The sequence below is a fragment of the Amphiprion ocellaris genome, chromosome 18 (assembly GCF_022539595.1).
Source record: "Amphiprion ocellaris isolate individual 3 ecotype Okinawa chromosome 18, ASM2253959v1, whole genome shotgun sequence".
NCBI classification, from domain to species: Eukaryota; Metazoa; Chordata; class Actinopteri; family Pomacentridae; genus Amphiprion; species Amphiprion ocellaris.
Genome location: NC_072783.1, coordinates 8,643,645 through 8,671,513, shown reverse-complemented (window position 1 = coordinate 8,671,513; position 27,869 = coordinate 8,643,645). Strand labels below are relative to the sequence as shown.

General features: G+C 37.1%; 1 protein-coding gene across 7 annotated transcripts; it reads right to left on the bottom strand.

Annotated features, from left to right (window-relative positions):
• Window positions 1-81: 81 nt before the first annotated feature.
• On the bottom strand, window positions 82-27,869 carry plekha1b (pleckstrin homology domain containing, family A (phosphoinositide binding specific) member 1b). 7 transcript variants are annotated; one of them, XM_023271305.3, is made up of 13 exons: window positions 27,793-27,869; window positions 23,025-23,210; window positions 19,384-19,440; window positions 18,782-18,827; window positions 16,778-16,875; window positions 13,022-13,138; window positions 12,477-12,614; window positions 10,594-10,662; window positions 9,395-9,459; window positions 9,248-9,311; window positions 7,604-7,693; window positions 5,371-5,444; window positions 82-804 (listed from the first exon to the last, which is right to left on the bottom strand). In XM_023271305.3, exons 2-13 carry the CDS (start codon window positions 23,163-23,165, stop codon window positions 561-563), a joined length of 1,203 nt encoding a protein of 400 aa, XP_023127073.2. In that variant the 5' UTR covers window positions 23,166-23,210; window positions 27,793-27,869; the 3' UTR covers window positions 82-560. The 7 variants fall into 7 exon arrangements, 6 of the variants coding, with proteins under 6 accessions (XP_023127073.2, XP_035804552.2, XP_023127074.2 ...); XM_035948659.2 differs by having other exon boundaries at window positions 5,404-5,444; XR_002746204.3 differs by lacking the exon at window positions 5,371-5,444 and adding an exon at window positions 3,253-3,429 and having other exon boundaries at window positions 660-804.

Below are 27,869 nucleotides of genomic sequence, written 5' to 3'. Positions count from 1 at the left end.
GAAAATGTAAAAACTGGAGTCACACCTGCAGTCAGCTTTAGATTTAGTGTTTTTATCAGGGTTTTTTAAGATCTGCGTCAACAGCTTTCTGATTTAGACATAAAAGCTTTCTGAAGAACCACCAAAGACGTCTGCTGAAGGTGAATCTGGACCTCGGTGCTCTAAAGAAAAATCAAAATGTAACAGAATGTTTTTAAAGAGCAGGATTGTTGATGAGAATCTGGATTAGTCAGTTTCTCTAAACCTGCTGGAAGAAAACCAAACAAAAAACGGCAAACTTTGGTTCGTCTGTTTCCTGCACTGCTGCCAAACCGTTTTTGTCTGTTTGTTTGTTTTTTGCACGACAACAAACACGTGTCGTTGTTTGTTTGGAGTAAATATTCTATAACAAACACGAGGAAGACAAACCCCAGATGTGCACCAACGTACAAAAAGAACTGGTCCCTGGAAGAGCCTCGGATCCTCGGTCCGGATTGTCAGTCGTCGTCAGATCAGGGTCATCTGCAGGTCGGTGTCGTCCGCGGCGACGGCGGCGTCGCGTCTCCATGGCGACGGGTCCGTCACTTGGAAGGCTGCAGCGTCTCCTGCAGCGACAAACGCGATCGAGTCGCCGGCAGCATCGCAGCGGGGACGCCGCTCAGCCTCCACGGCAGCAGACCCAGGAAGTTGTCCCGGTGCTGGGGGGAGTCCAGGGTGAGGCTGAGCACCCGCTGGGGGGGAGACGGGGGCGGCCGGAGGGTCGAGAGGGAAGTAGAAGGTGGAGGAGGAGGACGCTGAGGAGGGAGGGGAGAGCTCACTGCACTCCTAAAGGAGGAGGAGGAGAAGAAGAAGAAGTTAGAGGAGGACGAGGAGGAGTCTGGAGGGATGGATGGAGGGATGGATGATGGATGGATGGATGGATGGATGGATGATGGATGGAGGGATGGATGGAGGGATGGATTAGTGTGTGATGGAGAGAAAAGAAAATGAGGAAAAACTGTCAAATAAAAGCTTCTGATTAATCTGCACGTCAGAATCTGGAAGTTTAAAATCCCTTTGTTCACCTGCAAACTCACTGAAAAGCATTTTATTTAATTTTTTTTTAAAAAATCACAAAAATTACAGAATTTATCACAGGTAGAAACTGAAAAAAAAATTTTTTTTCTTGGATTTACAGCTTTCCAAAGGTCCTTGAACGCATCATGTGTCACATGCAGTTCTGTTGGAAACATTAACTCAATGAAAAGCATTTTATCTAATTAGGGGGAAAAAATTTACCAAAATGACAGAATTTATCACAGCTACAAACTGAAGAAACAGGAAAATTTCTTGGATTCAGCCGTCCAACGTGATGCATTCAAGGAGTTCTGCTGGGAAAATTAGCTTAAAATTGTGATATTTCATCACTGTCTTCACTGCCACTATTTAACGCAGACTTAAAACCATCTCTTTCATCTGGCTTTTATCAGGGTTCTACCATAGTTTGGGTTTTTATTTAGTTAAATTACATTATTATTTTCTTAACCTTTTATAATTTTAATGAATATTATTTTATGACACCGTGTGTATTTAGTCTCAAAGTCCTTTTCCTGGTTTCACATTTCATGTTCTATATAGTTTTCAATCAAAACATAAAGCGCTATAGAAATAAAGGTGATACAGAAATAAGATTTGATTTGATTTGATTAATAAATTGCCAAAAAAAAATTTGCAGTTTGTGCAAACCAGATTCTGTTAAAAAAAAGAAAAAAAAGAAAAATTCTGCATGTCTTGGTGCAACTGGAAATTTAAAAATAACTCAGCTTTGAACACAAAAATTTCGACAAATTTAGAGATTTTTCAGCTGAACTGCAGGCAGTGTTCACACAGAACAAGAGATAAAATATGTAAGTAGTTAAATTTCATATGCTGTTTCATGTTATAAACACATTTTGAGAATTCAAAAAGTAATTATCTTGCCTTTTTTAGAGCTAAATGTTGAACTAAAAAAATTTGAAAAATTAAAATTTTCTGGCAAAATCTAAGATTTTTGAGCAGAAATTCAAATAATCCTCTGTAAAAAAAAATATAAAAATTTGCTTAAAACTGTGATATTTCATCACTTTCTTCTACATGTTTTTCATTTAATAAATTGCCCAAAAAAAAAATCACATTTGCTCGAACTAGATTCTGTAAAAAACTAAAAATTCTGGGTGTCTTGGTACAACCAGAAAGTTCTAAATGACTCCAACTGTAAAATGACAAAAAAAAATCTGAGAAATGTATCTCACAAGTTTAAACATTAAGGTTAAGAATCTACAATATTTTATACATTTAAAACAAATAACTTACTGACTTGCTGGTGAACTTCTAGATTCTGACCTGTGATTTGATTTAACATTCTCTTTTCAAACAGAAGAACATACAGAAAACAGGTTTAAATTCTCATGTCATTCTGTATTAGTAGAAAAAGTAAAGACAGCAGGAAGAGGACTCAACATGACGAAAGAGAAAAACACTTTTAGACAGTAAAATGTTAGTTTTCAGACAAAATTAGTGAAAAAAATGACTAAATCTACTGTTCAAGGATGTATTTTAACACAGACACAGCAAAAATGCATTAATGTTTCATTTCTTATGTCACTACAGCTGCAGAATGTGCGAATTTTGATATTAAAATATGTGAACTGAATCTTATCTACAGCTACTTGTGAATGTAGAATAGTTTACTTTTGAAAACATTCAATAATAATGTGTCCATATACTTCATAAGTACTTTGATGTTTCATGTTATAAAAACATTTTTATATTTAAAAAAAGTAAAAATCTAACTTTTTTAAAGCTAAATTTTGAACTCTGCTGATACAAAGCAACTGAAAAAATTAAAATTGAAAAATTTCAGGCAAAATACGAGATTTTTGAGCAGAAATTCAAATCACCCTACATAAAAATATAAAACATAACACAAGGATTAGCTATTCTTTACATATCTATCTCAGAAAAGCAATCAAGCATCAAAATTAGCAAAATTAGATCAACCTAGCAAATTCTTACAATTACAAAATCAGTCGCCAGAGAGAAACCCTACCACTGATTAGGACAAATCTGCAATCTGGGTTTCACGGACACTGAGAACTTTTTGTATTTTTAGTGCATCTAAATGTTCCTTATTAATTAGCAGATGAAGAGTTAGCATCTGTAGCATGATGCTAACGCCAGCTAGCACAGCTTCTCTCCAAAATGAGAAACGTGACCTCCAAACAAAAGGTTCATGCAGTCGCTAGCGACACGTACGAAGAGTGATGCTGCGGTTGCCAAGGAGCAGAACGGGATCAAGCGGCAGCAGCGGTTGCTAAGGAAGCGGAGAGGCGGCGGGGTGCGGTGATTGGACGATGAGCAGCAGGTGGGAGGGACGGGAAGCAGGAGGGCTCATTTGGGGAAGGTTAGTACGTCAGTGTCACACCTCACTCTCTGAAAAAGCGGACAGACGAAGACGCAGAGGAAAAGACAGACAACAGCAGGATTAGCGGGGGGAAGAGAGGAAGCTCGGGGTGGACTGAGTCCTGCCGGGAGTTGGGAGCGCTGGAAATGTTATTCAGGCGCGAAAGACGACAGAAGGAGGTCAGAGAAGTGTCATTTTGCTGACCACATATCGGCATACGGTGTGTAAACATAAAAATATGATGTAAATGGACGGATGAGTTAAACGATGATGATGACGTCTGGTGGATGGAGGGATGACGGAGGAAGCTGCCGACTAAAAGCAGCAGGAATGAAACCAGGATCATAAGTTGGACTGATATTAAACCTCCTCCATGCTTTTATGTTTGATATTTCCTGAATCATTTTCCACCTGCAGCAAACGTCCTCCTGCATGATTCTCATCTATTAAATCCACACAGCTCAGACAAAATGGGGAAAATCTTTGGAGGAAAATGTGTAAAATTACTAGGAAAGGGAACAAAATTGAAATGCAAGAATGAATGAGTTTAAAGTGAATGAGCTTCTGTGAAATATTCGTTTGATCGTGTAATAAACATTTAGAAATTTTGTTTTTGCTTAAACTGTAAAAACAAAACAAAACAATCCTGTAAATAAACAGTGAAAATCTGGAAGCAAAGGAGTCAGAAAAAAATCTGTGAAAAGCTTTAACGCTCAAAAACTGTTACAACAACAACAAAACAAAAAACAAACAAAAAACCCCCAAAATAGCAGCAAATATATATAAAATAGTTAGCTTTTTTAGTGGATAGAAAATAAAATTAATCACAATTAAGTTTAGTAAAACATGAATATGGCCACATTGTTAATGGAACAAAATACTATTTGTAAAAATACAGATTTTTGATGAGGACATTATTTATATTCAAAAAATTACATTCAGCATGTAATTAATATTTAAATTACAGATAATATCTACTAAAAATCACAGAAAAAAGTTTTAATTCACTACTTAAATGCAGAAACAGTAACAGTGAAAAAAATAAAAATAACTTCCACATCAAAAATAACAATAAAAAATATTATTGTTATTATTACCACTATTAACATATGGATACTATTATTATTATAAACATAATAATATTTTTTATTATCACTATTTTACCATGATTTGCCATTATTTGAAAAAAATAACTGGAAAAAATGTACATATTTATTTATTTATTTATTTTACAGATTTTTCCTGTTTTGTTAAACTACATATAATATGCAATAATATCACAAAAAAGGCAATAATTTAAATGCTGTGTCAAAAAAAGAAGAAAGAAACAGGAAAAGTGTCAATCATGTCCACACCATAAATCTGTATTTCTATAAAAGGTTATTTATTCTTTTATAAAAATTCAAGTTTGTATTAAAATTACACAGTTTTACTACATTTAAATCCACTAAAAATGTTACTGTTTTACAGATACTGGCTAGTATTTTGTTGTTTGTTTGTTTTTTACAGTTGTTGAACATTACAGTTCTGAACATTTTTTTCTTTTTCCTTGCACACTTGCTAACAAATTTTCACAATTATAATAATTTCTTTTTAGATTTCAGAAAAGAGATTCCAGCTTGTTTACTGGAGAAAAAAAATGCAGGTTGTGAACTGAAGCTAAATCAGAGCGAGTTCAGACATGAGACGCTTCTTAATGGAGGTGGAACAAAATCTACAGTCTGAATATTCAAGTTTTGTCCATTCTGAGGAGCAAACTGTCAAACAAACTAAATCCACAAACTTTGCTCCAGCTGTGATTTTAAAGGTTTCTCTGCTGTAAACCTGACAGCTAGCGGTAGCTTTAGCCTGGATGAAACTAAATGTGAGCTGGAGGAGGAACCAGAGAACACCTGCAGGGTGAAATGGGGGACGCTGTGGTGGACGTGGGGGAGGTCTGGGGTGAGGACAAAGGGGGCGGAGTCACATACGTGCTGCATTCACCACTGCAGAATGGCGAATACCTCTGAAAACAAGGACTGGACAGACGTCGAGCCTGACGGATCTGAAAACAACAGTTTACAGTTACAGAGGCCAGAAGAGCTGCTTTCCAAAAGGCCACACAGATGTGTCTAGAACATCTGCTTTAACTGGAGTTTATGGTAGAAATGGAAACGTTCTCCTGCCTGTTATTATTAGTGTAAAACGTCCCTGCTGTTTGACAAGCTGTTCAGTATTTAATGGAACAACTGTTTGGTTTTACTGAGACTTTAATGCAGTTTAAACCTCTGAACGTCGCTGTTTTCATCACTTTTCACTGCACTTTTTAGCATATTTAAGTAAAAATATAACTTCAATGACATAAATTCAAGTGATTATAATGAAAAAATGTGATTTTAACCTAGAATCTGGTGATTGTTTTTCCATTTGTCATATGCGATTTGTTTGAAAATTTGATGTGTCTCCATTTTCATAGTTTCTGATGGATCAATTTCATCATTATGGTGATTTTTAAGATAATAAAAGGCCTTTAAAACTCAATGGGGTTCAGAGGGTTAAGCTGTTTTTAGTCAGCCTCCAAAAAACAGTGAAATAATATTTCCATTTATGACAGTTTGTGCTGAAAAATTATGAGAATGTTTTCCTTTTAAAAATTCTGAGCTCATATTCATTAAAATCTGTTAATAAATTCTTAAAATATCCTGCAATCTAATAAACAAACAGGCTCCAAACGTTTTCACTTCACATTTCCAACCAAACGTGTCCCAGTAATGCAGACCACTTGTCATTTATGCTCATTTTAGCCCTTTTTTGGTTGGTTTTAGTGGATAATTATGTGCTTTTGGAAGGAAACTCTTCAGACAAAAAGAAGAGATGAAGAAAGAGAAAATGTGTTTATGTTTGTGTGGGTGTAGATTTGTGTAAGAATTAACAACACAACATGAAAACACACTTCAGTCTTCATTATCAGGTTGTGAAACTCCTGAAAACACACAAAAAATTTACACATATTTAAAGCCCAACATGTGAGATGTCGGCTGATATTAAAACAACAAACAGAAAAACCATCATGATTCACATAACTTGATTTATAATCATCAAATTCCTAAATATGAGGTGAAAATAAGCATCTCAGTGTAAATTAATTAAGTTAATTTAAATTATAAATTAAATACAGTACCAATATTTTGAATATTACCACACAAAAGTGTTAATAATCTGAATATTAACATTAAAAAGTGTCAATAACTTGGATATTAATGCACAAAAATGTAAATAACCTGTATAAAAATGCCTCACAATGTAAATAATCTGTATATTATTACACAAAAATGCACAGCTGGATATTAATGTAGAAAAATATCAATAAACTGGATATTAACACACAAAAGTGTCAATAACCTGCATATTAATCGCCAAAAATGTAAATAACCTGGATAAAAATGCCCCAAAGTGTAAATAACAGGGATATTAATGTACAAAAGTGTCAATAACCTGGATATTAACATAATAAATTGTCAATAACCTGTATATTAACGTTAAAATTATGAATATCTTGGATTGTAACACACAAAAGTGTTACAAATCTGAATATTCACATTAAAAAATTGTCAATAACTTGAATATTAAAATAATAAAGTGTCAATAACCTGAATATTAACATAAAAAACACAGATATCTTTGATAATAATTTGAGAAAGTTCCAAAATACTGGACACTAACACACAAAAGTGCAAATAAACTGTAAATTAATGCAGAAATGTATCAATAATCTGGAAATTAACAATAAAAGTACCCATAAATGAATTAAGTTGATTGAAATTTTAAACCTTTTCCAGGTTGTCTGCTGCAGTGATTCTTTCTGCCACCAGATGGAGCCACTTCACTGACTAACATCAACAATCTAGAACCACTTCAGAGCGACTTTACACAGAAAATCAACCAAATCATAAAGTAAATTCAAGTATTTATCATAATTTTCTATCTTTGTGGCTGCAGTGTTTGAACAGTATGTATCTATTTTATGTATTTCTGTTCATAAAAGAAAGTTCTTATGTTCTATATTATGAACAAATATGATTCACGCTCTAGCTTATATATTTAATTTAGGCTAAATGTGGTTCAAAGATTTCATTCCCGTGTCTGATTTTAGTGCCATATGAACATATCTTTATGTTAATGTATTTCCGGTTCTGGGACCTCTCCAGGTATCTGGATACCTACAGTGTTGGCTGAGCGTCCGGGGCCCCGCTGAGCCACGATGGCCCCTGAAATGGCCTTAATCCAGCTGTGCATGTCCTCTGGACTGTCAGACTGAAACAAACAGAAATATAAACGTGAGCTTTAACCAGCCGGTTGAGGCAGACGTCTGACCTCCCTGAGCCTGGAGGTTTCTTCTGCTAATATAAGACAAATATAAGACAAATCCAGATTTCTATTGATGTTTTTTTTGTTCACATAACAGAAATTAACAATCCATATTCATGTATGTTCTCAGGTGCAGTGATCCTTTAGAGCATTTAATCAGCTTGCTGTGAAAAATGCCACATGGGTCCATTTAGTAATAATAACCTGAATATTAACATAGAAAAGTGTCAATAATCTGAATATTAATGCAAAACGTATCAATAACCTGGATTTTAATGGACAAAAACGTACATAATTTGGATATTAACATAAAAAGTATAAATAATCCGGATATTAATGCACAAAAGTGTCAATACCCTGAACATTAACATTAGAAAATGTCATTATCTTAGATCTTAACAAAGAAAAATATTAATAACCTAAATATTAACATGATAAAGTGTTGATAACCCAGATAGCAACATTAAAATTGTAAATAAACTGAATATTAATGCACAATAGTGTCCATAACCCAAATATTAACATTAAAATGCACCAATATCTTGGATATTAACACACAAAGGTGTCAATAACGTGAATATTAACATAATAAAGCATTAATAACCTGGATATTACCCCTAAAAGGTACTAATAACTTGGATATTAACATAAAAACGTATCAACAACCTGGATATTAACATGATAAAGTGTCAACAATCTGGATAGTAACACACAAACATGTCAATAACCTGTATATTAATGCACAAAAATGTAAATAACCTGGTTAAAAATGCCCCAAAGTGCAAATAACCGGGATATTAATGTAGAAAACTGTCAATAATTTGGATATTAACACAAAAAAAGCAGAAATATCTTGGATAATAACAAGAAAAAATTAAAACAGACTTGATATTAACATACAAAAGTGTCAATAAACTGGATAACAACATAAAATAGTACTAATAACCAAACTATTAACGTGATAAAGTACAATTAACCTGGATATTAACGTAAAGAAGTATCAATAACCAAAATATTAACATGACAAAGTGTAAATAACCTTGACAGTAAAATATAAAGTGTAAATAAAATGGATATTAACATTAAAAAGTACCAATAACTTGGATATTAACACACGAAAGTATTGATAATCTGAATTTTAACCTTAAAAATGCTAATTACTTGGATGTTAACATAAAAAAAGCATCAATAATCAAAATATTAACATGATGAAGTATTAATAAACTTGAACCCGGATATTTACAGAAAAAACTACCAATGTGTTGGATATTAACACACAAAAGTGTTAATAATGTAGATATTTTCCTCTTTTGAGCTGTTTTTTGTCTGGATTTGTTCACATTTTATCAAACTGGTGACATTAAAAGCAGCTAAATTAGCCGTTAACAGCTAATGTTTGTAATGTTTTCATGGCTGTACATAAAATTATCACTGAATCACTGAAGAAAAGTGAGACTTAGATCCGCCATGAAGAAAACAACAGAAGTCCAGGTGTGTTACCTGAACGTAGAAGGTTCTGGTGCTGGTCACCATCTCAAACAGGTTGTCTCTCATCATCAGGTCGCTGCAGAACACAACACATTTTAATCACCTGCAGTAGACAAACATTAAAAACTGTCTGAACAGCTGACAGGAGAAGCTGCTGACCTCTGTTTACACTCCTGGACTTTATAAATCTCCTTCAGAGGAATCACTCTGAGCGCCTCACGTTCCTGACAAAAGACAAAAAAACAGCATTTCTCCATGAGGTTTCCTGGTTTTACTGTGTACAGCTTTGTTCTGTTTCATTTTACATTCCCCAGACTTTTAGGGTTCTAAAACGAAGACTTTTGGACTCAAAGACACAGATATCCAGTTGTTAAGCTGGACACTAAAACACAAAAGCGTCAATAACCTCAATATTTTGACACAAAAGTATCAATAACCTAGATTTTAACACACAAAAGTGTCAATAATGTGGATTTTAACACTCAAAAGTGTCAATAACCTGCATATTAATGCACAAAGTGTCAATAATCTGGATATTAACAAAATAAAGTATCAATAAAATAGATATGACAGCATAAAATTGTAAGTAACCTAAATATCAATTCACAAAAGTAGCTATAAACTTGATTTAAACACACTAAAGTGTCAATATCTGCATAATAATGCACTAAATTGTAAATAACCTCGACACTGATGCACAATAGTGTCACCATATAAAATAACGTGGAAAATAAAAGTGCAAAAAATCTGGACAGTAATGCACAAAAGTAGAAATAATCTGGATATTAATATAAAATGTGCCAATAGTCTAGAAATTAATATAAATAAGTATCTAATAACCTGGATTTTAATGCATAAAGCTGTCAGTAACCTGCATATTAACACACCAACTAGCAGCATGTCTGAAACTGAGCTAAAATGTTGACCTAGTTTTAAAATGAAAGCGTATTAATGTGCGACTGTTTCACACCTTCAGCGGGGTAAACTAAACTCCTGAAGTCACAGCCAGCAGCTCTGAGCTCTCTGGCTACTGCTGGGTGTGTCTCTAAATGTGCTCAGACAGGCTGAGGTTTCATCTGTCCTCATGTGCATCTACCAGGAGGAATTCAGGACGCAAGCTGCTGCAAGTCGACTCTGCAGGGCGAAGCCAGACGAGCAACACACTAACGCACACTTTAAATCCTTCAGTCTCTGCTCGTTTTTACTCAAAACTCCCATTAAAGCAAACATTCTACTGCACATGTCGTGTTCATGTTGGACTGTAACATCTCCTGTGTTTATGTGCATTTCAGTAACCTGGTAACATGTTTTTTTAAAGCATTACTTCACTCAAGTAACTCAAAAACAGATTTCCTCACCAGTTCGGATTTGTAGTAGCTGACGGCGTTTTCATCCAGCATGAAGTACCTTCTCTTCCAGTTCTTCATCTGACAAAAACACAGTGCCTTTAAAATGTGTTCAATCGCTCTTGGAAGCGTCCCTTTTTTATAGCTTTTCAGCATCGAATCACGGTCAAATTAATTTAGACTCTCTCATGTCAAAGTGAAAACTGATTTCGATAAAGTAGCATTGATTAATGAAAAATATAAATATAAAATCAACAAAGAAGATAGAAGACACACAGTTATAGAAATGATCATCTGAAGCCAGTGAATGTTTCTCAGTGAATGTAGGATAAAGACTCCAGGATCTAGAAGGTCCAGTCTCTGGTGGATCAGTCCTCCTGGATAGAAATACACCATGAAGACTAAAGAACACTCCAAGAAACTCTGAGAAAAGGTTGTTGAAAAGCATCAGTCAGGACGATACAAGAACATTTCCAAGTTCCTGAAGATCTCTTGGAGTCCAGTTAAATCCATCATGAAGAAATGGAAGGAAGATGGAACATGAATAAATCTGACTAGACCAGGAGGTCCTCAAAAACTGAGAGACCGAGAAGAAAGAGACTAGTGAGGGAGGCCACCAAGACAACTATGACTCCTCTGAAGGAGTTCCAGCTTCAGCAGCTGAGATGGAGAGAATTCATACAACAACTGTTGTCTGTTCTTCACCGGTCAAAGCTTTATGGAGACAAAGAGAAAGACTCTGTTGGAAAAAACTCAAATTAAATCTGGACTAGAGTTCACCAGAAGACATGTGGAGACTCTGAAGCCACCTGTAAGGAGGTTCTGTGGTCTGAGGAGACTAGGATGGAGCTTTATGGTGGTCAGAATAGATGGTAAGTTTGGTGGATTCGAACCACTGCACATTACCACAAACACACCATCCCCACTGTGAAGCACGGTGGTGGCAGCATCATGATGTGAAGCATGGTGGTGGCAGCATCATGATGTGAAGCATGGTGGTGGCAGCATCATGATGTGAAGCATGGTGGTGGCAGCATCATGATGTGAAGCATGGTGGTGGCAGCATCATGATGTGAAGCATGGTGGTGGCAGCATCATGATGTGAAGCATGGTGGTGGCAGCATCATGATGTGAAGCATGGTGGTGGCAGCATCATGATGTGAAGCATGGTGGTGGCAGCATCATGATGTGAAGCATGGTGGTGGCAGCATCATGATGTGAAGCATGGTGGTGGCAGCATCATGATGTGAAGCATGGTGGTGGCAGCATCATGATGTGAAGCACGGTGGTGGCAGCATCATGATGTGAAGCATGGTGGTGGAAGCATCATGATGTGAAGCACGGTGGTGGCAGCATCATGATGTGAAGCACGGTGGTGGCAGCATCATGATGTGAAGCACGGTGGTGGCAGTATCATGATGTGAAGCATGGTGGTGGCAGCATCATGATGTGAAGCATGGTGGTGGAAGCATCATGATGTTCCTCAGCAGCAGGTCCTGGAAGGCTTATAAAGGTAGAGGGTAAATGAATGCAGCAAAGGCTAAAGAAATCCTGGAGGACAACCTGATGTCGTCTGAAGAGAACTGAGACTTGGAGAAGATTGGTTTTCCATCCAGACGATGAGTCGAAGCAAACAGACAAAGATCCTCTGAAACGGTTTAAAGACAACAAGGTGGAAGCTCTGGAAGCCAAGTCAGAGTCCAGACCTCAATTCAACCTGAAAAGTTCTGTTCACTCGTCATCCCCATGTAGTTGGACAGAACTCAAGCAGTTTTGCAAGGAAAAATCTGGTAAAACTGCAGCATACAGATGAGCACAGCAGATTGCTGATAAAAATGTCTATACTTCAAAACATCTGTGACTTAGATAGACCCTGTCTGGGTGTATCTTCTCACCAAAGCTCCTTGTTTGACGCAGTATCCAGCCTTGACAACAGTCTGGTCCTGAGTTCCTCTGGACAGGAAGTAGGGCAGCTGATTCTGACCTCGCTTCAGACCTCCTCGGTCTGCCCCGTTCTGTCCTTCACCCTGCTCCTGCAGCACACAAACACACAAAAATATACCATATATTTCACTTTATCAAACCAAAAAACAATATTGAATGACAAGCTAATGATCTCTTGTATACAAAACAGCTCAGTTTGGAGAGTCTGATGTGTGATGCTAATAGCTAATGTAGTTTCAATTAAAGATAAGGAGCAGATTGCAGAGGTATTCTAGTCCCTAAAATTTGGAATCAGCCAGTTCTACTTCAATAAAAAACACCTTTCAGCGGCTAAATGTTGGTAGTAATCCCAGTTGACATCCTTAAAACCTTGAGCTCAGTAGAATCCAGAGCAGCTGTTTGCTTGTGTTGCTGCCTGCTGAGTCACATTCATGGCCGCATACCAGCGAAGGCAGGACCGAACCTGCCGGTACAACAACACACCTGACAGAGTTACCTGAGTGGCCGTGATGATGGGGACTCCTCCGATGATCTCCATCTTGTAGGAAACCTGCTTCATGGCTCCCAGGACCTCCTGAGGAGTCTCAGCGTGGACGTCTCCGGGCTTTGGCACCTGAAAACACACCATTAAAAGATGGAATAGTTCATTTAATTTCTTTTACCTTCAAGGACGTCATCGTTTCTTTGACCTAGAATCCACATAACACCCAAATCAGTGCATGTTTAGCTTTTTCTCTGCATTGATTCCTTGAAAAAAAGTCAACAGTTTGTGTGTATTAATTAGTTTCATCAGGTCACATAGATTTTGCTGTTGAGATCAATTATTGGTTTTCGTCATGTCTAATCTTTACCCTGAGGCCTTAAACCCTCCCAGAGCTAACTGACGTGACAGCTGTAGTGTTTGAACTGCTATGGAAAAAGAGCAATGGAGCTAATCATTGTGACTGCTGGGAAACACAGTGTTTATACATATTTAGTGTACTACCATCTGGAAAATATGTAACTCCTGAAAATACAAACAACTCTACGAGCACAACAGCAAGCAGCCAGTTGCCGTCACTAATGGATTCCTAGGAGATTTCTTCTCGACACCATCCATTCAATATTTGTTTACGCAGTCTCAGAAAGGGTGAACCAAAGAGTTTAGATTAAAGCCCTCATACATTTGGCAATTTAAATTCTCAAGCACAGTGTAAACAGGAAGCTATTGCTGACAAAAAGCTCAAATTTAATCTGGACTAGAGTTCACCAGAACACCTGTAGGAGAATCTGAAGTCACCTGGAACAAAGTTCTTTGGTCTGAGGACACAAAAGTTGAGATTTTTGGTCAATAGATATTATCTTATGTTTGGCCAAAGACCGCACATCATGACAAACACACCGTCCCTAGCGTGAAGCAAGGTGGGGTCAGCATCATGATGTGAAGCATGGAGGTGGCAGCATCATGATGTGAAGCATGGTGGTGGCAGCATCATGGTGTGAAGCATGGTGGTGGCAGCATCATGATGTGAAACATGGTGGTGGCAGCATCATGGTGTGAAGCATGGTGGTGGCAGCATCATGATGTGAAGCACGGTGGTGGCAGCATCATGATGTGAAGCATGGTGGTGGCAGCATCATGATGTGAGGCATGGTGGTGGCAGCATCATGGTGTGAAACACGGTGGTGGCAGCATCATGATGTGAAGCACGGTGGTGGCAGCATCATGATGTGAAACATGGTGGTGGCAGCATCATGGTGTGAAACACGGTGGTGGCAGCATCATGATGTGAAGCACGGTGGTGGCAGCATCATGATGTGAAGCACGGTGGTGGCAGCATCATGATGTGAAGCACGGTGGTGGCAGCATCATGATGTGAAGCACGGAGGTGGCAGCATCATGGTGTGAAACACGGTGGTGGCAGCATCATGGTGTAAAGCATGGTGGTGGCAGCATCATGGTGTGAAGCATGGTGGTGGCAGCATCATGATGTGAAGCATGGTGGTGGCAGCATCATGATGTGAAACATGGTGGTGGCAGCATCATGATGTGAAGCATGGTGGTGGCAGCATCATGATGTGAAGCATGGAAGTGGCAGCATCATGCAGCAAAGTATAGGGAAATCCTTATGGAAATGCTTAATTTATCCTTTTGTATTTTTAATATTTGACAGAAATCTGAGTCTTTTTTTGGTGAATTTTTGACCAAAAAATCAAATTCAATTGGACCTGACTCAACGTTGTAAAGCAATAAAAGGAGAAAATATCCAAGAGGGGCGACTACTTTTTAAAGACACTGCAGCAGGACTATAATGTCTTTGATTCATTGAGGTTGGCGTCGGGCCTCGGTTTGTCTCTGGGCGTGGCCTCTTAGCACCCTGTGGCTGGCAAACCTGCTTGGCATTACCTCACTACACAATACTCTGCCAGATTGTCAACCACAACGACAACTACGCTGTCAGGCCAACTCTCTAATTCCAGGCTTTGTTCTTTTTGTGATTTCTCGCTGAGGTAACGGTGGACTCTCCTTCGCTCTGCCAAACCTCCATCTGCCTTCCATCATCCTGCTCACCTTCACCTACCAGCTCCATCCCCGTCCAATAACCAGCCATGTTCACACAGAGATTACAACTAAGAAGACTCCATTATTATGCAGAAGCTGCTCATTCAGACTGAACCAATCACTATTTTTTTGGCATTATTGGGGGAATAAAAATCTACGCGAAACTTTCAGCATGTTGTGATTGAAAAAGTAAACTAGATTCCTCCACTTCCTCTTGGCACCATTTTTCAGACTTTAGAAAATCAAGCACATGACAGAAGGTTTTTTCTTGCTTTTTTATGATTTATGGCACTTTATCCGTGTGCATGTGGTTCTGTTGTATAACTATATATAAAGGCTCTGATGAGAAAAATGTGCAACTAAAGAGTGTAAATGCTTCTTAAAGTTGGTTTTGTTTTGAGTAACTTTAGTCTTTTGGTTGTTTTTGTCCCTAGTCTGTTCTCAAATGCTAGACTGCTCAAATTTTATAATTTGTTAATGTGCTGGCTTTGCCAGATCTGCCTTGAAAAACAGATTATAATGTTCTGGTTGAATTAAACTTATTTTTTTAGATATTAAACTATATATAAAGGCTCTAATGAGGGAAAAATTCTTCTTAAGGTGAATTTTGTATTGTAAAGCTTTAGTCTTTTGGTTGTTTTTGTTCTACATCTGTTGTGATGCTTGAATTTCATATATATAAAGGCTCTAATGAAAAAAATGTGCAACTGAAGAGCGCAAATGCTTCTTAAGGCGGATTCTGTTTTATGTATCTTTCGTCTTTTGGTTGTTTTTGTCACACGTCTGTTGTTATGATGCTCAAATTTCTTTTTTTTTTTGCCAGATCTCCCTCAAAAAACAGATTCTGATGTTCTGATTAAATTAAGTTAAATTTTTTCTAAATGAAACAATATATAAAGGCTCTCATGAGAAAAAGAAGTCCAACTAAAGATTGCAAATGCTTCTTAAAAGGTTGGTTTTGTTTTGAGTATCTTTAGTCTTCTGGCTGTTTTTATCCCACGTCTGTTGTTGTGATGTTTGCATTTATAACTTTTTCCATGTCTTCTTTGCCAGATTTCCTTCAAAAACAGGTTATAATGTTCTAGTTAAATTAAGCTTACATTTTTTGAAATTAAATTATATATAAAGGCTCTCATGAGAAAAAAAATGTCCAACTAAAGAGTGCAAATGCTTCTTAAGGTTAATTTTGTTTTATGGTTCTTTACTTTTTTGGTTGCTTTTTCCCTCTCAAAAAAGAAATTCTAATGTTCTGGTTAAATTAAGTTTAACTTAAAAAAAACAACTATACATAATGTCTCTAATGAGATAGAAATGCTTCCTAAAGTGGGTTTTGTTTTGTAAATCTTTATTCTTTTGGTTGTTTTTGTTCCACATCTTTTATCTCTTTTTTGCCAGACCTTTCTTTAAAAAGACCTAATAATCTTCTGGTTAAATGTAGCTGAATCAAAATAAACTCAGCCTTTAAAATGTCAGTAGAACCCACACGGACTAGAATAGAACGGATGAAGCAGCTGCAGGTGCATTTAAAAGCCTTTTTTTTTCTATCCTGTTGCTTTTACACTCTGCTAACCCCGATTTGAACTCCGCCTCTGTGGCCTGATGGGTAATATTTCCATCTGCCGTGGCCCGAGGCCGAACACGTAGCGACACGCGTGAGAAACGGGGTCACCTATTGATCGGTGTGTTTGTGCGAACATGTGCGAGGCTCACGGTAATCTTGGTGGCTTTGTTGAGGACGCTGATCCACTCCACCAGGTCCTGCTGGTCGTTGGCCTGCAGATAGAACTTCCTCATCCCGGCGTTTATAACTGCAAAGAGACAAGAGAGATGCCCTGAGCTCAGCCGAGATCTAAAAATACCGGCCTGCTTCTCAGAGGATGTGTTTGTGTGCGAGTGTTAACATCCCATCCAGACTCGGAGGTCAGGTCACCGTCATTGTACGGTTTCCTGCGATAGAGCGACAAAAAAGCGCTACCGTTGGACGAGCGGAGCAACAACAGGCAACGACGGGGACAAAAGGGAGGAAATAAAGCTAACGGACGAGGAAAAGAGGGAGGTAGGAAAGAAGGGGGAAGGAAGGAAACGAGGAAGGAGTGAGAACAAAGGAGACGTAGGAGGAATTCTTTCACAACGAGCCGAGAGAACTTTTCTTCACGGCTTCGTGTGCAGGTACATTGTCGTGTTCAAACAGGAAAAGCGACAAACTGCTGCCACGGATTTGGAAGTGAACTATTGTTTAAAAACATCAGCAGAATTTACATCTACACTGGAACTACAGCACAAAGCCAAACCCAGAAACAAACACAACAAAAGTAAAGCAAAGACAAATGTATTGTACCTGCTAAACACTGAATCATGGTCAGTTAATTTGACGCTTTAGACTAAAAGACTCTTTCATGTCAAAGTGGAAACAGGTTTCTACAAGGTAATGTCAATTTATTAAAAATATAAACTTCAAATAAGTGATTGCTTAATTATTCACACCCTTCTAGTCAGTATTCAGTAAATGAACCTTCAGTTCCATCATTGATCCTGTTGGTCTCCATCAACCTGAACATCTGGACGCTGCAGTTTCACCTCATTCTTCTTTATAAAACTGATCAAACTCTGTTAGGTTCCACAGGGATTATGAGTGAACAGAAGTTCTCAGTTGGATTGAGGTCTGGAGTCTGACTCGGCCTCCAGAACTTCCACCTTGTTGTCTTTAAACCGTTTCTGAGTATCTTTGGCTGTTTGCTTTGACTCATTGTTAGGATGGAAAACACATCTTCTCCAAGTCTCAGTTCTCTTCAGACTGCATCAGGTTGTCCTCCAGGATTCCTCTAGACTTTATTTTACCCTCTACCTTTACAAGCCTTCCAGACCTGCTGCTGAGAAACATCCCCGTATCGAGACGCTGCCACCGACGTATTTCATGGTTGGCGATGTTCGGTTTGTGGTGATGTGTAGTGTCTAGTCTGATGGTCATAAAGCTCCATCCTGGTCTCCTCAGACCAAAGAACCTACTTCCAGGTGACTTCAGAGTCTCCACATGTCTTCTGGTGAACTCTAGTCCATATTTGATTTGAGCTTTTTCCAACAGAGTCAGAGTCTCCATAAATCATTGACTGGTGAAGAACAGACAACAGTTGTTGTATGAACAGTATCTAACATCTCAGCTGCTGAAGCCTGTAGCTCTTTCAGAGGAGTCATAGATGTCTTGGTGGCCTCCCTCACTAGTCTCTCAGTTTTTGAGGACCTCCTGGTCTAGTCAGATTTATTCATGTTCCATCTTCCTTCCATTTCTTCATGATGGATTTAACTGGACTCCAAGAGATGTTCAGGAACTTGGAAATGTTCTTGTATCGTCCTGACTGATGCTTTTCAAAACCTTTTCTCAGAGTTTCTTGGAGTGTTCTTTAGTCTTCATGGTGTAGTTCTAACCAGGAGGACTGATCCACCAGAGACTGGACCTTCTAGATCCTGGAGTCTTTATCCTGCAATCACTGAGACTTCTAGCACCTTTTGGTTGTACCTGAAGACTTCTGCAATCACTTAGTTTGCTTACTTTGTAGAAATGTGTTTACACTTAGACATGAAAGAGTCTTGTTTTCTTAATTCCCGTCCAAAAGCCAGATTATAATGACCGTTAATCAATTTTGAAAGGCAATAACCCTAACCCTGGCCCTCAGAGTGAAGACCAAAGAGGTGAAGGGAAAATAAAGATGAACTTACCGAAGCAGAACTCTGCCTTTGGTCTGAGTTTGGTGGCATCGCTGACCTGGGCAAGAAAAAATAAACCTTTAAATCTCAGACAGGCACAAACATTTTTGCGGGTCTGATGGAAACACGGAAAATTATGGCCATCACAAGAGCAATACCCGCAAAATCACCAATAAAATGCTGTAGTATCAGCTGCAGGTAGGTATTAACACCCCATATTTGATCAGTCACCAAATTGGTACCACTGAATGCAGCTAGATTAGCTGTTAGCAGCTCCTGTTTGTAATGTCCACATGGATGTATAGACAACTAGCACTGGATACTGAATAAAACTTTAAAATGTGAAGATTCTCAGACACCTCTAGAACTATCTATCTTTTCTTTTATATTTGTCCATTAACTCTACAAGCTTCAGAGTATTGTCAGGAGACGTTCTCACATCCACAGCTAAAAACATGCTAAAAACATCCATTATATGCTTGCAGTGGTGATACCCAGCATCTGTGAGCTTTACTATTTTAGTTTTCACCACTTTACCGTACATTATGTCAGCACGCTGATTTGCAAAGAGTCGTAGCTGCAGCAAAAGTCTCTGAAACCGCCGGTGAGCTCACCTTAGAGATGTAGGTGAGCTTGAGAGATCCCATGATGTCTGCACCTGCAGGCAGATTCTGAACAGGAAAAGACAAAAATACCACAGTCAGCCTCATCATTGTTGTCTGTAGTAACCACAGCGGAAGAAGAAGTAAAAGCAGTTGTAAAACAGAATGTAAAACAGATGTGGTTGGTTACTGCAGCTTTCAGTCATCAATGACGGTCTTTTTATATGTCTGTGGATAAATAATGCACATTTTGAACGAAGAAACTTGTTTTGTTTTGCTTACAGTTGGGATTTTCTCACAATTATCCAATGGGACAACTTAAAAATTATAATTGTGGATTATTTTCTGTATTCTGGTCTATAAAATGTCAGAAAATGCTGAAAAATGTTGTTTACCGTCATAAAGGAGGAAAGAAACCAGAAAATATTCACATTTAAGAAGCTGGAATCAGAGAATTTAGACTTTTCAAAACATCTGGCAATTAATTCAATAATCTCAACTAATTAATAATTGGTTTTAGCTTTGATGTCATCATGGCTTTTGGTTTAAAACTTCAAATCCATAATGATTAAACATCTGTCCACTGATATATTTGGCTTTTTTGACAAGAATTTACCCAAAAAAAAGACGCTTTCATGTCAAAGTGAAACCAGCTTTCTACAAAGTCATGTTAATTAATTAAAAATATACAAGATAAAATAAGCTACTACATAACTATCCACTCCCTTCTAGTCAGTATTTTTTTTATTAGATACGCCTTTCTGTGTTCACTTAGACATGAAAGAGTCTTTGTTTTGGTAAAGTCTTGTCAAAAAAAAAACCAAATTAAATCGACCATGTTCAACATCAGCAAGCACTACAAGGAGAAATAACCAGAATAACCTGCTGTTTGGGATGGTAAAATCCTGTCAAAGTCCAATTTTACAACATATCCAGAAGTCGGAAGCTCAGTTTTATCACCATTTTCTGATTACAGATTGAAAATTTTACCAAAAAAAAAAAAAGGAATTTCAGTCATTTCCAAAGTAAATATTCATCTTCTATGCAGCTGTCAAGACTTTGTAGCTTGAACAACTGTCAAAAACACACTTTTTAACGTCCAAATAGAGTCTAGACAAGACTTCAAAACTGTCAAAATGACATAAAAATTATCTTTAATTGACTCAAACACCCAGATTTTAAGTTTTCGATTTCAGTCAAGCAAGTTTTTCTTTGGTTAAAATGGTGAAAAAAAAACTGTGATGAGATGTTTCTGGATAATAATGTTGGGAAACTCAGTCTAAAAGTTGTCTGAGATCCATTTCCATTTAAACGTGGACGACAAATGTCAACTTTCTGAGAGTTTTCACAGCAGACGTTAAGAGTTGGTAGCAGCTGCAGCTCGACCTGTGAAGCTGTGGTGTTCGAGGAATTCCCCCCACTGTGGGAAATCTCAGCGCCGCTACTACCAACCTTCTCAGTTTCTGTTGCGGTTCCTGTTTGTCTGCTTGGTTTGGCACAATCTTAAACTAGTCCAACACTTATCTTGATTGCAGTTCTCACTTATAAATACTCGACTTCCTCTTTAGATCTGGTTTTTCTATCACGTGTCGTATCGTTGACACCTTTCCCTTTCCTGGTTGCATACCTGCAGCGTTATGACTATTCAAATGTATTTGGACTCTTACTAGGAGCTCAGTTCAATCTGAAAATAACATTTAAAGTCCTTATGGTAAACACAAACAGCTGAATTTCTGCAGTATTTCAACTTCCATCCCACATTCCTGCTGCTGAAACATGACAAGTGAATACATCCATCGCTGAAAATAGTCCCCTAATAAATGACCGACTTCCTCCTCCCCAAGTGACATTTGGTATAAACTACAGAGCTCAAGTCTTTTAGGAAATTACTGAGCCTCTTTTTAAAATAGAAATGATGTTTGTGTTTAAAACGTGGGACAGAGGAGGGAAGTCAGACAGCATTAACCTGCTGAACTCCAAGTAGTATTTGTTCCCGTCTCATTTTTCCTCACTATGGGTTCATTTTTCACTACAATATAAAGTCCTAAACCTCTATGGAAACAGAGCAACACGTTTCACCATGTATCTCCAACAACTTGCTCCTCTGTTCATTGTTTCTGAGCCATGCTGCATTTATTTTATTCATTCAGTAGCTTTGAGTTTCATCTCAGTCCGTAACAGCCCAAAACTATTTGGAACTCGCCATAAGTAACATAAAATTGTCCAAAATGAGTCAAGAATTGTTCAAAATAACCCAAAAACAGTCCAAACGTACTTGAAAGCAGCTGAAAATATCTGGAAATTTGTCATTTTAAACTAGATTTGAGTCATTACGATAAATTTAGATCATTTTGGACAAGTTTTAAGCAAAATTTCAGTCTCTCTTCATCATCAGTAGAAAGATGCTTCACCATGCTGAATGTATCTCCAACAACTTGCTCCTCTGTTCACTGTTTCTGAGCCATGCTGCATTTATTTGATTCATCCAGTAGGTTGTATTTTCCTCACAGAATAATTTTGGATGAATTTTGCGTCATTTTGGACATTTTTTTCAGACATTCAGACAAGTTTAAGTAATTTCAGACAACTTTTTTTTGCAGAAACTTGAATCCATTTTGGACCAATTTTGAAATGATTTTAGACCATTTTTTAAAAGTGTTTGGTCACGTTTCCAGGTTTCACTCATGTTTGACCAATTTTGAGCCATTTTGGTCAAACTGAGTTATTTTTAGATCATTCTTTAGGGCATTCAGACAAGTTTAGGACATTTTGGATGAATATTGAGTAGTTTTGAACAATTTTTGTCAGACATTCAGACAAGTTTAAGTCATTTTAGACAATTTGTTGTTTGATTTTTTTCAGAAATGTGAGGCATTTTTGACCAACTTTGAAGCCATTTTAGACAAACTTCTCAATCATCTTGACCAAGTTTCTAGGTTTTAGTCATGTTTGAACAATTTTGAGCCATTTTGGACAAACTTTCAGTCTTTTTGGACCATTTTCTTTTTAAAGTAATTTTTAAATAACGTGTTGATGTTTAAGTAGGTTAAGAGACAGATTCTTACATATTGTTTGGTGATTTTATTGTAATAATGTTATGATTTTAAGCTCAGATTTCACACAATTAGTGCGAGGACTGTCTTAAAAGTTGAAAATATGCAGGGTTTTTTTTTGTGTTTTTACAGAAAACACGACCGTTAAAATTTGTAAGCAGGTTTTGCGGTTTATACACATTGTTGGTGATTTCATTCCATTTGCTGACATTCAGAAAAACACTTCAAAGTCCCAGATTTTACCTTTATGTCTATCATTTAACAATCATGGAGTCACAAACAGGTACTGACTTGAAGAATGTCGCTCCAACATTAGACTGAGTCTAAGAGTTGGCAGCTGAAAATGAAACGAAGTTTGATAATTGTTTGAAATCGAGGCTCACAAATAACCATCAGACGCCAGGAGGGTTCTTGAATGCACCGCCAAGAAAAACTGAAGCAAGATTCAAGTCCGTGCAAGCTGGTTTTCAGACTGAAAGCTGCAGATCTTCTACACGTTCACCTGTGCAAACACTCCCACAGTATTTATAGATGTATTTACTCTACTGGGATACCTGACATGCTTCCGCTCTGACTCATGGCGGAGGAACGTCGCCTCACCTGAGGGTTGTCCATGTACCACAGCAGGCTTCCCTGCTGCGTGTCCAGGATGAAGTAACGGCGGAGGAAGCGGCCGCTGCTTTCGTTCTCCTCGATGTCCAGGAAGCCGCAGATGCGATTCTGTCGGTCCACGTAAGGCATCGCGACGCCGAGCAGCTCAGCCCGCCGTCGGGCATCACAGGGACCCTGAGGAGGCGGGAAAAGAAGAGGTTTAGCTGCTCAGAGGAGCAGGACAGCTAGCTAGCAGGGTTAGCTGAGGTTAAAGGTGAAGCGACTGGAAGTGTAAAGATCCAGAGAGGCTGAATTTCCAATGCTTTTAACGGCTTGTTTTCTTGATATTTCACCCTCGATCACTGTTAATAAGGGCATTTGAACGCTCAAGATTTGAATAAAGACTAAATGATTGAATGAATGTTTGAAATAGAGCGACCAATCACAGTCAACTTGGGCAAAGTTCAGCCCGGAATACAGTGATGGTGCCCCAGGTTTATTGTTTTTGGATGCAGGTTTGTTTTGAGATTGAACTTTTGAGTTCTTTTGGACCTTTTGGGGGGCATTCAGACAAGTTTAGGACATTTTTGGATGATTTTTGAGCCATTTTGGACAATTTTCAGTCAATCATTTGTTCTTGTACAACATTTAACAGTTAATTACACAGTTTTACTGTATTTAAATTAGCAAAAAATATAAATATTCAACAGATATTGGCTGTTATTTGAAAGAAAAAAATGTGTACGTTAAGGATTTAAAAATGTAAAACCTTTTTTAAGCTGTTATTTTACTGATTTTCTGATTTTATTAAATAATAACAAGAATAATTTCCATGTTAACTGTAAAAAATAGTGCAAAACTGTAAACTCTACATCAAAATTCTGTATTTTTTAATAAATAATTAGAATTCAATATATATTATATATATTTTTTTATCACATTTAAATCTGCAAAAATATATTTTACAAATATTTGCCTTTATTTTTTGAATGTTATATTATTCCACAGTTCTTAACATTTTTTCTTGCACTCTCACTGTCAGATTTTCACTGTTTTTGTTTGTATTTTTTTTTTTTTTTTTTTTTAACAGTCTATATTTGCTTATTTACAAAAAACTAATTTAAAACCAGCGCTCTCCTGGAGCAAATGGACAGTTTTTACTACTTCTTGTTCCTGTTGGGATTAAATACGTCACATAAACACAACTAGTCTGTGTATTTTTATATCCATAATGTTTCCCAAATTCCAAAAAAAAGGTCACTGTTGCTCTGAGGATTATTGTCTTAAACATTTGCTTAGCTTCATTTTCTAATTAAATTCATGCGGTCGCTTTAATCTCAAAAACAAACCAAGGTCTTTGTAGCTTCAGGATTCAAAGAACAGACTAAATGTGTTTCTACAAGCGGCTGAGCAGCTAAAAAACTCAGTTTAGAAGAAGATGGATGAGGATCTGAACACTTTCTCTTCATAAAGTCATCCTGATTTAAAACAACAGATTCACACCTGTGGCTCATGTGATGTAAACCGAAAGCAGGTTTCGGTTTTTATTCATTTCTGTCTGACTTTGATGCAGATCAGTGTGTGTTTTTGTGTGTTTTTTTGAGATTTACAAGGATTGAGCTGGTTAAAGCAGGAATAGATTAACAGACAGAAGAACAAACACAGAGGAAGCAAAGAATCTCATGAATCTGATATCAAACAGGGAGTTGAACCTGATAAATCCCAGAATATTTGTGGTTTCAGACCCACTCAGGTGAGTTTCTGTGACTTCAGAGGACTGACACGAACTAATTTAAATCCAAATTCAATTCAGTTTTATTTAGAATTCACAATAAATGTCATCTGAAGACTCCTAACATAGAACAGTAGAGACCTGACAGATTTATACAGAGAAACCCAACAATTGTCCTTCAAATCCCCTTAAAGAAGCTCATGGGAATTACAACTAGTAACTTAACCTTCCTCTAAACAAAGACTTCATGATTTATATCACAGGAAGTTGCTTTTTGCTCCCACAGTCTACATGACAATCACACATCCTAAAGCCTTCATTAGACTCCCCTGCAGACAAAAACAAAGTCTACGGCTTTGTACGTTCTGTAAATTTCCTCTTCTGCGTCTCATATCGGTAGAACATGGTGGAAAAAGTTTGATATTCTTAGGTAGATGTTGCTCAAAGTGAAAATTATACAAATTCTAGAGTCATTACACATAAACGCACGTGAAACATAAACTTAGATGAGAACAGCTCATGAAAGCATCTCCAAATATTAGAATATTTCTAAGAGATTACTTCAAAGATGCGGATTTATAACGCATTTAAAATATTCTAAATATACGAGACGCACCAGTACATGAAAGTACCTGCAGTATTACTTCAAATATGTGATGAATCTGCTGGTAAATGGGCAGATCTGTGGAGGCTGCAATCGCAGATGTTGTCGTCTACATCTATAGAATACACGATTTTATTTGTCACTGTGCAAATGCAACACAACTTGTGATATAATTAGAGCAGCTCATCCCTTTTGTAATGTAAACGCTCACTCAAAGCTTACGAAAAATAAATTAAAAACAGAAAAAAAACACAACAGTTGCTAAATATTTGGTACAAAGCTATTTCTATTTGTATAGATAGATAGATAGATAGATAGATAGATAGATAGATAGATAGATAGATAGATAGATAGATAGATAGATAGATAGATAGATAGATAGATAGATAGATAGATAGATAGATAGATAGAAATAAAATAAATATAGCACATCTATAATATTATCTGTTGAGTTTACAGTGAAATTTTAGACATTTTTGGTGCAAAACTTGAGTCCATGCGGTGACGATGTTACAAAATAGTGTTTATGTACAGAATTTTGACAGTAGATGCAGATTTATGGTGCACATTTCACCAAAAGTAGTATAAAAACAACAACCACACCTCCTCGGTGCACAAACTGATGCACAAAAATTCACTAGAACGCACAAAATTAAGTGTTTGATGAACATAGTTTCATATGAAATGATTTATAGACTGAAGATTTTGCAGTCAGACTATTCTTCAGCATAGAATGATCTGATTTCCCTTCATCATTATCATCATTCTGCTACAGTCAACTCAAATGTCAGCCCAGGATGCAGTGATGGTGCCCCAGGATGGTCGTTCTTACACGCAGGGAGGCGAAAACTACCTTAAAAGCAAATAATTTACACATATATATATAAAACTACTAACATGGCTGTTATAAACCTAGTAGGAAGTCATGCCGGTAATCTTACACCTGAAATCTACAACCTGTCAGTCAGAGATCAGCTGACTATCAGGTCTGATATGGAACCAACATTTTTCTTTAATGATTTACAGTAAAACCGGTTTCCAATGCAGGGACCAACTAGTTTGTTTTAGGGTGACTCAGAAGCATTTTTCTTTTCTCCAGCATCAGCATCAAATCCAGCAGATATTCTAAGAAAACTCATAAAATGCTCAGAGTTCTGGAGTTTCATCCAGTAAATGTTATCTATAGCTGTTTTGTTAAATGGAAACAAACGCTAAAAACTCAGCAGATTCTCGAGATTTAAATAAAGATTAAATCACGTCAGCATCAAAAATCTATATTTTTAAAAGTGGTCAACTGAAAATGAAATTATTTTACAGATATTGGTGATTATTTGAAAGGAAAAATATGTGTACATTAATAATTTTAAAAAGGTAAATAAGTTTTTAAACTACAGATTTTCTCTGTTTTTGCTAAATTACAGATAATATCTGATAAAATCTAAGAAAAAAAGGTATTATTTCCATGTTAACTGTAAAAAATAGTGCAGAACTGTAAATAAAGTGTGCATCAGAAACATTAATTTTTCATTTATAGATGTGGAGTTTGGTTGAGTAAACCCTATTTGTTGCTGTTTCATCAAATTTTTTGGGATTGTGCACCAAAATGGAAACAGAAACACTAAAAATTGACAAAAAAAATGACTATTTCTGTAAACTTTTGAGCCACTTCACACCTGAACTGAGTTCCTGCAGTAAAAATAAAAACAAAGATTATTTCATTTTCAATGCATTATTTTGGCTCTGCCCACAAAACAACTCAGTTCTGCCCTGTTTTCATTAAAAATACAAACATGAAATAATCAAAGGCATTTTAGTGACATTTTGTGTTGCAGTTTGTGATATTTTAAACTCTGATACTGATATTTACATTTTTACTGCAGATTTCAGGAACAAAATCTCAATTTTATCCCTGAATAATGAAATTAAATCTGCTTCCAAAATCAAAATAATGAATTAGAATTAAATAAATGACATCGTTAATCATAATAATCATGCCAGCAGCTGTATTGACTACAAATCCGACGCTTTGTTGTACAAATTATTACATTTATAGATGATTTAAGATGTTTTTCACCACAGACAGTCTGACAGTAAAAACAGCAGAATGTGAATATTCTCTGTATAATAAACCCTCATATTAACGCATATCTGGGTTTAATTTCTAATAAATCCATTCTCTCGTCCTCCCAGCTGATCATTACTGATTAATTAATGGTTTAATTAAAGGTTTAATTAGTGATTTAAAGCTCAGTTCGTGCTGCAGATCCAACTCGGGCCTGAATCAGAGACTCGTTTCCTTCCACCGCCTCCATGTTTGGCTCTTTTCTCCTCATTCCGGATTATTCCGGTTTTATTTCCGTCTCTCTGCGGTTCTTTCTCCGTTAAATCGGCGGTTCGGCGGCTCTCGGCCCGTTAAAGCGGCGGATCGGCGGTTTACTTACACAGTTCGGTTCAGTCCGAGTCCGGTTCAGCTGTACAGCTCCAGCGTCAAGCCACAGGAAGTACACACGAGCAGCTT